The sequence below is a fragment of the Silene latifolia genome, chromosome 9, assembly GCF_048544455.1.
Source record: "Silene latifolia isolate original U9 population chromosome 9, ASM4854445v1, whole genome shotgun sequence".
Classification (NCBI taxonomy): Eukaryota; Viridiplantae; Streptophyta; class Magnoliopsida; order Caryophyllales; family Caryophyllaceae; genus Silene; species Silene latifolia.
This window is the reverse complement of record NC_133534.1, coordinates 1,847,235-1,859,143: the sequence shown is the minus strand read 5'-3', so window position 1 is coordinate 1,859,143 and position 11,909 is coordinate 1,847,235. Positions and strand designations below refer to the sequence as shown.

The 11,909-nt window shown below is 42.8% G+C and overlaps 2 protein-coding genes across 2 annotated transcripts; one reads left to right on the top strand and one right to left on the bottom strand.

Annotated features, from left to right (window-relative positions):
• Positions 1–7,005: 7,005 nt before the first annotated feature.
• On the top strand, positions 7,006–8,220 carry LOC141599931 (aspartic proteinase nepenthesin-1-like). The gene is made up of 2 exons (XM_074420063.1): positions 7,006–7,612; positions 7,739–8,220. The coding sequence occupies exons 1-2, from the start codon at positions 7,006–7,008 to the stop codon at positions 8,218–8,220; spliced, it is 1,089 nt and encodes a 362-aa protein (XP_074276164.1).
• Positions 8,221–10,253: 2,033 nt separating this feature from the next.
• On the bottom strand, positions 10,254–10,880 carry LOC141599929 (aspartic proteinase CDR1-like). The gene has a single exon (XM_074420056.1). The coding sequence runs from the start codon at positions 10,878–10,880 to the stop codon at positions 10,254–10,256; it is 627 nt and encodes a 208-aa protein (XP_074276157.1).
• Between the last annotated feature and the right edge of the window lie 1,029 nt (positions 10,881–11,909).

Here is an 11,909-nt window from a genome sequence, read left to right as displayed (position 1 = left end):
AAATGAGTTGCCGGAGGACCGCAATCTCTCGGCCAAGATAAAGAGGATCGCCGCCAGGTACTTGTTGTTTGAAGGAGAATTATATAGAAGGTCCGTAATAAGACCACTCTTGAAATGCGTCGGCCCAGCCGATGCAGAGCTAATTTTGACAGAAATTCACGAAGGCATCTGTGGTCATCACATGGGGGCAAGAACGCTGGCCCACAAAGCTCTCCGAGCCGGCTACTTCTGGCCCACCATGCTTGCGGATTCCAAGGCTAAAACCAAGAAGTGCACACACTGTCAGATGCATGCTCCGGTGATACATGCTCCTTCCCGGGACCTACAACCGGTGCTTAATCCCCTCTCTTTCGCACAGTGGGGGATGGATATGCTAGGGCCATTTCCAACGGCCTCCGGAGGAAGAAAGTTCTTGATCGTCGCCGTTGATTACTTCACCAAATGGGTTGAAGCTGTAGCAGTACCGGCGAACACCACAGCGGCCGTCAGAAAGGTAATCTGGGAAAATGTTATAACTCGTTTTGGTTTACCCCAGGTCATGGTATTCGACCACGGCCGAGAGTTTTGGAATGACCTGATAATGAACTGGTTAGAAGAGCTTGGCATCAAGTTTGCATACTCCTCCGTCTGCCACCCACAGAGTAACGGGCAGGCGGAGGCAGCCAATAAAACAATCCTCAACGGTTTGAAGAAGACAGTTGAAGACCATAAGGGAAGATGGGCCGATGAACTACCCGGCGTCCTGTGGTCCCTTCGGACCACGGAGAAAGAAGCAACGGGATACACTCCCTTCCACTTAGTCTACGGGTCCGAAGCAGTCCTACCAATTGAAGCGACGGTACCAACATTCAGAACGGCTACCTTTAACCCAGTTGAAAACGAGGAAGGCCTGAAAGCCTCCCTAGACCTGGTCGAAGAAAGCCGAGATACAGCGCGCCTCAACTTGGCAGTATACCAAAACCGGATGAGAAGATCCTACAACCGAAGAGTCCACAAAAGGGACTTAAAAGTAGGAGATCTAGTCCTAAGAAAGTCGGCCGCCACCAACAAAGGAAATATTCATGGTAAATTAACGGCCAACTGGGAGGGTCCCTTCAAAGTGGTTGAAGAGATGAGGCCGGGTACATACCGGCTGACAGACATGGAGGGCGTGCCCTTGATGAGCCACTGGAACACTGACAATCTAAGGAAATACTTTGTATAGCGGCGGAGGTGTCCAAAACTATTGTCGGCACCCCGGCGCGTGTTTATATCTAATGAAGAAACATGCAAGTTTTCTATCAAAGTGTTTGTCCCCTCCGTGGTCATATCGAGGTGGGCGCCACGGCTTCCACCAGGCAGTCACCCCAAGAAGAAGAAACGTAAACTCAGTGCAGTTGAGACGCAAATCTAGCGATCAATATGCCTACACAGTTACGAACGCTATCGAGTCGTAACCCCGATTACCTCGGCCAAAGCCGAGAGCGACGGGGACACATCGACCGATACGCTATAAGAAACGTATACTCAGTGCAGTTGAGACGCAAATCTAGCGATCAATATGCCTACACAGTTACGAACGCTATCGAGCCGTAACCCCGATTACCTCGGCCAAAGCCGAGAGCGACGGGGACACATCGACCGATACGCTAGAAGAAACGTATACTCAGTGCAGTTGAGACGCAAATCTAGCGATCAATATGCCTACACAGTTACGAACGCTATCGAGCCGCAACCCCGATTACCTCGGCCAAAGCCGAGAGCGACGGGGACACGTCGGTCGATACGCTAAAGACGTTAAACACAGTTGAGATATGCATTCAAACTGCCTCGGTCATACCGAAGGTAAAAACGAAGGCACTCAATTAATAACGCAAGAAGACAAGTGAAGGATTGTGATCAAAGCCCTGGCCAAGCCAAAGGCCAATAAGACGAACTTTATTGAAAATAATTACAAGGAGAATACAGACGACGGCCGTCCCCATAGGGGTAAGCCTAAACACAACCTACCAAGAGTTTTACAAACAAAACAAAAGAAAAGCAAAAGATTACAAACATATCACTTGAAGCGCCAAAAGATGGCAGGGAGGAAAGGCTCAATAGTTGGCCCCCGAACAGCTAAAGCTATCCGAGACGCCGGGTGAGTCTGGTGACGACCGCCCGTCTCCCTATGCCTGTTGCTGCCCTCCATCGGTAGCAGCAGCATCTTCGGTGGCCGTCTCAGGAGAAGGCTCGACATTTTCAAGCACCTTTAGCCTCTCAGCCTCCTTCACCTTCGCATCATAGGCCGCCTTGGCCTCAGCTATCTGAGCCGCCTTCGCCGCCTCCGCCTTCTCTGCAGCCGCTGTTTCCGCAGCATCGGCCATCTCGTCCAGAAGCTGGTCGAATTTATCCCACGGGAAGGATCCGTCGGGGAAGAGCTTCTTGATTGCCTCCCTGGCCGCTTCCTCGGCCTGGTCTCGGAATTCGGCACACATTTTAGGGAGAAGCTCAGTTTGAAGCATCTCAATATCCTTCTCCTTTTGAGCAAGGATAGCCCTGTGCGCCTCCGACTGGGCATCGTACAGACCCTTCCACTCTTCCCCCTTGGCAACCACGGCGTCATGGGCGCCCTTATACCTGTCCCGCTCCTCCATCAACTTGGCGGTGGCAGTTTCAGCATCCTCAACCTTGGCCCTCTCAGCCACTAGCAGCTTCTCTGCTTCCTCCACACGCTTCTTGGCAGCAAGGAGATCCAGCTTAGCCTTCCCGGCTTCCCCCTTCGCAGCGGAAAGATCAAGCTTAAGCTTTGCGATCAGCGGCCCAGCCTGGGCCATGGCCTTTTCCTGCTCCATGATGTGAGAGCCGGCTTGTTGTGTCCACTTCGCCAGCCTCTTGTAAATTTTCACACCCTCTGCCACAAGCTTGGTGGGAGGAATCTTCTGAGCTGAGGAGTCAACGGTGACATTTCTATCACCCGCCTTCTCAATGGCCTTCTCTCAGTTGCTTCCTAATTGCCGTTCGGTGAGAACGGCGACTGCCGACGGCGGATCTACAAAAAATTTACACAGAGCATCCACGTCAACATGCATTGACACATCAGAAAGTCTGTCATCGGGAATGTCCAACGAACCAGCTAAGTCTGAACTGCAAGTTAGATCCGTACCAGTCTGGACCCTCTTAGTCGGAGGGCCGGCTGGGGCAGTCTTCTCCCCGGCAACGGTGGAAGCAGACGGTGGCTCTTTTCTTTTCTTCAGAGGAGAAGGGCCCTTAGCAACGGTCACCACCCCCTCAGTGATATCGATGACCTCCACATGATCCTTCTGGACCACTGGGGTCGAAGAGGGAGTAGGCACTGACGCCGCCGCCAACTTGGACGCTGCCTTCTTTGATCTTTTCGGCACGCCTCCGAGAACCCGTGCATGGGCCACCTCCGGATCCAAGGCCTTCAGCTGCTTCTCCATCAGTTCGTTGGGGGCCAGTCTGCGATCACGCCCGTCAGCCGTAGGATGCCGCTGAACAACCTTCCCGTCCTTATCAAGCCTTAACCTCTTCAAGGTCCTCTCAGACAGATCCTGGCCAAACCGGTCTGCAAGAAATCAAACAAGAGTTTCATAAAAGAAGTAAAACAAATCTCTAAAACAGGAACATAACAGGCAAAGATGGGCCTCACACCGACCCCACTCACCCTGGTTGAGGGCCGGTATGAGGCCGACGCGGCAAAGCTGCTCATCATGAAGAATAACCGAGTCGGGGCGCCATCCTTCTCAAACATCAACACATTTTTGCTTCGCCGCTTCTCATCCGCAGTAAGAGGGACCATCGAAGCGTCCATCTTAACCTTACCCCGGGAGATACATTCCTCATACTCTCCCCGGCTCTCACACCGCAAGTAAACAGGGCTCTGGAAAGACCGAGGCAATGGGTAGTCCTCCGGCACTTGGACGTACACCCATCGCCGTTGCCAGTCCTTGCAAGAAGTAAGCTTGGACACGGAGACGTAGCCTGGCTCCGTCTGCACGCTGTACCACCCCACTTTACCGGCGATTGACGGCCGAAGATGATGAAGGCGGCGGAATAAGTTAACTGTTTGGATCTCCCCCCTAAAGAGACAGATCCACACAAAGCTGACTATCGTCCTCATGGCCAACGGATGCAGTTGGGCCACAACGAGGTTCATAGCTTTGATGATGGCCATGACGTGTTCATTCAAAGGAAACCGGAGCCCATACTCCAAGTGCCTGATATACACGCCGATATGACCCGGGGGAGGGCAACAGACCGCCTGACCCTCCTCAGGGATAACAATTTTGTACCCCTCACCGAAGGAGAAATGACCTCCGAAAAGAGTCCCACCGGAACAGCTGGCGAATTTATTTGTCCAGACACGGTCGAGACCAGTTGTGCAGGCCTCGCCATGATCCGGGATAGACGGCCTCTCACCATCTGAAGGAGTCCTCTCATCATCATCAGCATCATCAGCATCATCAGCATCATCATCCTCATCCTCCCACTCCTCCAAAATGGGCGGATCAACTACGGGAGAAGGAGACCTAGGGCCCCCAAACCTTATTGGGATGGCATCTAGTATCCCCTCCTCGTCAAGACGCGACGGGGAACCCCCCCGGCGCAGAAGTGATAGTCCCGGCGTCAGCAGAAGACATGTTCACAACAATTACTTAACAAAATAAAAGAAAATTTGTTTGTTTACCTTGAAGAAAAACACTCGCCGGAGTAACGACTTTGAAGATTAGAAGAAAAGAAAGCCCTTGAAAGTTTAGAGAGACGAAGATTTTGGAGAAAAAATTGAGAAAATGAAATTGGTGGCCAAATTCACGGAACAACTGCCCTATTTATAGGGAAAAGACCATGAAGAAGGACCAATCAGGGCACAACCCATGAAGCGTTAGCCAATCAGCGAACAGACACGTGTCGGACATGCAACCACGGAATGTCAATCGTTGCAACAGTTGAACGTCAATCAATGCAACAGTGACCAAGCGTCTTCAACACGCCCCTTCAAATCTCTTTACCTATTCATCTTCCTCAACAAATTTCTAAGTATCTGCTCTCCGCCGGCCACATGATCAACCAAGCTAGGAAGCACCGGCCAAGGGGCAATCAAAAACAACCGGCACTCTCAACACTAGTCTCGGCCAGCGTCACTTTCTTTTTCCACATCGGATGCCCTTTACACATCCATGTGGAGGGGGGATATGGTACGGCCTAAGCAGAACCAGGCCGAGATAGAAGAAGCCGATACAGAAAAATTTCCAGGAATTACTTGCGCAGAATATACGCTCAACATACATCGGAGCCCATACACTAAGATAGACTACGCGGGGGCAAATTGATGGGGCATATTCGCACCGACCGACCAAGTCAACATATTGAGCAAGGTCAAAGATATCCACAAGAAAGTCGGCGACTTAGACAGTCTAGCCGATGCAACCCATCTACCGCCACTGGTCTCTACGGCACCTAGCCCGGGGCACATATCCGCGTACTCATATCCAAGACCCCTCGGTCGGCCCGCCATAGGTCCATCGGCCGAGGGTGAAACGGTCTTTCCACCGATAGCCACTTGGCCACTACGTGACAAAAGGTGAAGGTCTATAAATACTCCTCAACCCTCGTTGAGGAAAGGATACACAATTGAATCTAAGAATCACTATTCATCTGGTAATATCTTCCTTATCTCACTACAATATACATTTAGCCAAGCAACAACTTACCTCTCTAAGTTTACTGACTTGGGCGTCGGAGTGAGTACGCTCGGCCAAAGCCGAGCCCTCAGTTTGTTCATCGTTTCAGGAGACCGCAAGGAGGATTCAAGCGAAGACGTCATTCTACAAGCCACGGGTGGTAACAATACTTGCTCTGGAATTACACCCGGAACAAATTCATTTATGAGAAACCTCCTTAAACTTGTAAGTTGACACATCTTCTCCTCGACGGGCACGATCCAGGCTCATGTGCGATCTAACATTACCAAACCACAAACTTGGGTCGAATATAGATTTGTAAATGAAATGTTGGTTGTCAAACATGTCATTAAAAATTTACAACATTTGAAAAAAGACGAAGTAATTGTTAAGAATATATAAAGCATTAAAAATCAGCAATTTACGGCATAAAACGTCAAAAATCAGCAATTAACAGCCACGAAAACACGAATTTACATCAAAAGACGTTATTTTCCTGCATAAAATATCATTTTTCAGTAATAAAATACCTTTTGTCAGTAAAAAACAGCAGTTTAAAGTCAAAAAACCATTATTTTCCAGCATATATTAACACCCTTTGACATTAAATATCAGTAGTACGGCATAAAACATCAAAAATCAGCATTTTACAGCGATGAAAACTGAAAACATTACTCCCTCCATTCAACTTCACTTTACATGTTTGCTTTATCACGTTTGCCAACGCGACTTTTACACGATAAATATCTTTAGTTACGTATTTGCAAAAATTATAAAAGTTAGATATTTTTAATGTACTTTTAAAGACAAATCAAATAAGATCCCACATGAATATATTTTAACTTATGTATCGAGAGAAAATTGAAGTTGAATGTCCGCTTGTGAATAGTGTGCAAAAGAGAAACATGCAAAGTGGAGTTGAATGGAGGGAGTAATTTACAGCCAAAAAAACATCATTTTTCTGAATAAAATTATGACACTTTTCTCGCTTTACGTTAAGAAGACTGTCCGAAATAAGAATTTGTGATTAACTACAAGTCTACAAATTTAAATAAAATAACACGTACTTGCATAAAAAAGACAGTTTTACAATTTTTTTTTATATTCTAATATAGAACTGTCTTATACATGAATTTGTATCTACAGAGTATATATGTATGCTATGGTTAACTATATTTTGTTCAAAAATTTCTCAACGATACCAAATAGTAATCACAAATTTCTCCTTAATTTTTAATTAGTCTTTAATTGATTAATCAACATACATGCTATGGTTAATAACTATATTTTGTTCATGGTACTAATAATATTTCCACTCTTTCAATTACTTCCTAGTCCTATTATGCTCAATGCTAGAAAATTGACGGCCAATAATGCAAATTTTTCGGTCGATCTCATTCGTCGTAATTCATCTAAAATCTCCTTAAGTGGCGGCCAAGGGAGGCCCTCCTTCGGTTCGATCTCTAACAATCACCAGATAACACTGTCTTCTAAATTCTACGACATTAGTAATGTTCAATCTGCCTTAATCCCAGATGGAGGGGAGTTCAACATGAAAATATCAATAGGTACTCCCCCAGTGGAGTTCACGGCAATTGCTGACACGGGGAGCGACCTGATCTGGGTCCAGTGCTCCCCGTGTCAACGTTGCATAGGGAACCAATCTCATTTATTCGACCCAACACAATCCTCGACGGATAATATAATTGCATGCACCTCTCAATTTTGTGATGCAAACCAATTCGGCTTGTCTCAAGCGAGTTGTTCACAAAATGACAGTTCATGTATTTATGCATATGGTTACGGAGACGGGTCTAATAGTACCGGCGTGTTGAGCACGGATACCGTTACTTTCGTTTCAACGTCTATACCCAACGTTACATTCGGGTGTGGGTATAACCAGGAAGGTTTTTTGGATCCCCTTGGGGATGGAATAGTCGGGTTAGGAGGTGGGCCTTTGTCATTAGTGTCACAACTCGGCCCAAATATCAACTACAAATTTTCTTACTGATTAACCCTCCAATCTTCGGGGGTTAACAGTAAATTGAATTTCGGGCTTGATGTGTCGGGTTCAGGTGTTGTATCAATTCCTTTTGACAACCAAGATACACCAGCTAAACATTACTATGTATCCCTAGATAGTATTAGTATCGGGAACACTTCTGTCCCCGTAACTAATACTACAATTTTAGACTCTGGTACAACTTTGACATATTTACCCTCAGATGTCTATGAAGGAATTAATTCGGCCGTGAAGGCCAGTATAGGACTCACCCCGATAAATAACTCGGGCCTGGTGTACGATCCCTGTTATGAGATCGACTCATTGGACGAGTTAAATTTCCCGGGTATGGTGTTCCATTTTAGTGGAGGCGATGTTGTGCTTAATGCCGAAAATAGTTTCTTTCCGGACAACGGGTTGTCTTGTTTTGCAATGGTAGCTACAGATACTCCTCCTTACATATTTGGGAATATTGCTCAAACCAACTTTCATATTGGGTATGATTTGCAAGCACAACAAGTCTCTTTTGCTCCAGCGGATTGCACTACGTTTTGATATAATAATACGGAGTACGAGTATATAGGCGAAAGTCTTTAAGATATTGTTATAGTAATAGTATCATTGCATGTACTACCATGCAATCCATGCATGTATATTACGTCGAAATAAAATTGTTCTCTTTAGGAAATATATTTATTATGTATCACCTATAAAAAGCCCTAAAAATTTCAAATTAATTTAACATTCTTGTAAATTTCAAATTAATTTTAATGTATCACCTATATATAAAAATTGCTAGCTATTAATTTGCGAATACTTCTTTATCTATTACGGAGTATTTTATTTAGGAAAATCAAATTGAGTAAAGCTAATTAATTGCATGTAAATGGGAAATAAATCAACGTGAGTAAATAAACGGTCTCACAAAAAAAAATGACACGAGTACAACAAAAACGAGGAAATTAGAGAGTAAATTACTCATAAATCAATGCAATTAATGCGTATATTAACTATTTATTTCCTCTTTTAGTTGCTTAAATACAACCCACTGAGTTGTATTTATCATAACCCTTATTTAAATTAGTATTTTATGATTCTATTACTCTCGGCCTCTCAGGTATATAGCACTTTATTAGAATCGGAGAGGGGAGGAATTCATAAAGCGATTATCGAATTATTGATAGTTTGTTCGCGTCTCTAACCATTACCATGGTTTGCATTTTATAGTACTTCTACGATATGAACATAATAATAATAGCATCTCTTAACAATGGTGAACATAATTAACTTATTGCATAATATCGCATAATATCGATAATATTCTGATTACGGTATATAACAATATACCGTAATCTTCTAACATCCCCCATCAAACTCATGGTAATTTATCGAAATTTTCATGGGTTTGCCAAATATAAAAAAGATGAACCATTCGAATTCTTCCGTTTTTGATCTTCAATCTTCAAAATAGTGTCACTCTTTTCGAATTTGCTTAAAGAAAAATATTATTGGTCGGAACAAAATAACGAAGAAAAAAGCATTGGCTAATTAATAAGTACCACTTTTTATATATCAAATCTACTAATCCCCTATAGACTAAAAGAATAACACATGTGTTATTCCCGCTCAAGTTTTCCGCTCATCTTTCCCCCATACGGAATATTCCCTTCTAGAATATTCCCTTCTAATATATTGTAGTCAAAATATTTTAGTCAACCCATATATGGAATATTTCTACTACAATATTCTACACAATTAATAATAATATAGCCGTTAATCACTTTGCCCCCCATATATGGAATATTTCTTATGGTTAGTTTTATATATAAAAGCACATTAACATTAAATTAAATTCAATTTATTAAAATAATATTAATACTCTAACTATTTAGAATTAACTTTTATAAAATTACCATGCTGTAGCACGGGTTGCTATACTAGTTAATTAACAACTTTAAAAAGACAAATTATATTAGTAAGAAATTTTTAGGTCTTTTTACAGGTGATACATAATGGATAGGGTAAATTGTTGATTACAGCCTTTTATAAATCTTATTTTGAAAATTACAGCCTTATATAATTTTTTTTGAAAATTACATCCAAAATATTACTTTTCTTCTAAAATTGCACCAACTTGAGGATTTCGGTGAATTTTTATGATGTTTTTATGATGTTTGGGGTGATTAATTGGTTTGTGTTAAGGAGAGGTAAAAAATCTGGGTAAGTAGGCTCTCAAATAATAAAGGGTACATCATAAAAACATCATCAAAAATCACCAAAAACCTCAAGTTGGTGCAATTTTAGAAGAAAATTAATATTTTGGATGTAATTTTCAAAAAAAATTATATAAGGCTGTAATTTTCAAAATGGGGTTTATAAAAGGTTGTAATCAACAATTTTCTCTAATGGATATCCTTAAATAGAACGATAATTATACACGCATTGTAATACTACATGTGATGATAATATAATTGCAACAATATCTTAAAGACTTTCGTCTATTACTTTATAAAGTAAGCATATTACATACGGAGTATCAAAACTGGGTGCAATCGGCTGGAGCAAAAGAGACTTGTTGTGCTTGCAAATCATACCCAATATGAAAGTTGGTTTGAGCAATATTCCCATATACTCCGTATGAAAGTAGGACTATCTGTAGGTATCATTGCAAAACAAGCAAAACCGTCCCCAGTAATAATGAAACTATTTTCGGCCTTAAGCATAACATCACCTCCACTAAAATGGAACACCATACCCGCGAAATTTAACCCGTCCAATGAGTCAGTCTCATAGCAAGGATCGAACATCGGGTTTGGGCCATTTACCGGGGTGAGCTCAATACTTGCCTCAACGGCAGTCTTAATCTCCTCATAGATATCTGAGGGTAGAATTGTAAAAGTTGTACCAGAGTCTACAACTATACTATTAGTAACGGGGACAGAAGTGTCCCCGATACTTATATTATCTAGAGTAACAGTATAAAATGTAGGTGGGGTATTATCTTGTTGGGCAAAAGGAGTTGATATAACTCCTGGACCTGTCACATCAATCCCAAAATTCAACTTACTGGTAGCCCCTGAAGATTCAGGGGTTAAACAGTAAGAAAATTTGTAGTTGATATTTGGGCCGAGTTGTGACACTAATGACAAAGGCCCGCCTCCTAACCCGACTAGTCCATCCCCATTGGGATCCAAAGTACCTTCCTGGATATACATACCCACACCCGAACACTACGTCGGATATAGAAGTTGTAGGGAAAGTAACGGTATCCGTGCTCAACACGCCCCTAGTCTGAGTCCCATCTCCATAACCATATGTATAAATACATGAATTGTGATCATTTTGTGAACAACCCGCTTGAGACAAGTCCAATTGGTTAGCATCACATAAATGAGAGGTGCATGCAATTATATTATCGGTCGAGGATTGTGTTGGGTCGAATAAATGGGGTTGTTCCCCTATGCAACGCTGACACGGGGAGCACTGGACCCAGATCAGGTCGCTCCCTGTGTCAGCTATTGCCGTGAACTCCACTGGGGGAGTTCCTATTGATATTTTCATGTCGAACTCCCCTCCATCGGGGATTACAACACTTTGGACAGTAGTTTTGTCGTACACCACCCCTCCATCACGCGGGTTATTATTTAGGATAGTTTTAAGGTTGTAAAATTTAGAAGATAGCGTTATCTGGTGGTGGTGAGAGATCGAGCCAAGGGAGAGCCTCCCTTGGTCGCCTCCTCGTAAGGTGATTTTAGAGGAATTACGACGAATGAGATCAACCGAAAAAATTGCATTTTTAGTCGTCAATTTTCTAGCATTAACCATATTAGGACTAGGAAACAATTGTAAGAGTGGAAGCACTACTAATGCCATGAACAAAATATAGTTAACCATAGCATGCATGATGATTAATTATTAAAAATTAATTAAAAAAAGAGAAATTTGTGATTATAAATTATTGTGGTGTAATTAAGAGATACTATGATGGTTTATATAGCGCAAACCATCTACTTATTTTTTTTTTGGTACGCTGCAAACCATCTAATTATTGTGATGGAAAAAAAATCAAATAAAATGACAAAATAAATAAGTAAATAATACATTAACACTGTACGTAGTAGACGTCAACAAGTTAAATTGTTTCAAGCCTTTCCAAATTCCAAGTCTTTGTCTATGTATTTTAGATTACTGCTACTCCTTCCATTCGGCTAATTTATTTGTCTTTGATTTTAACAAAAAGATCA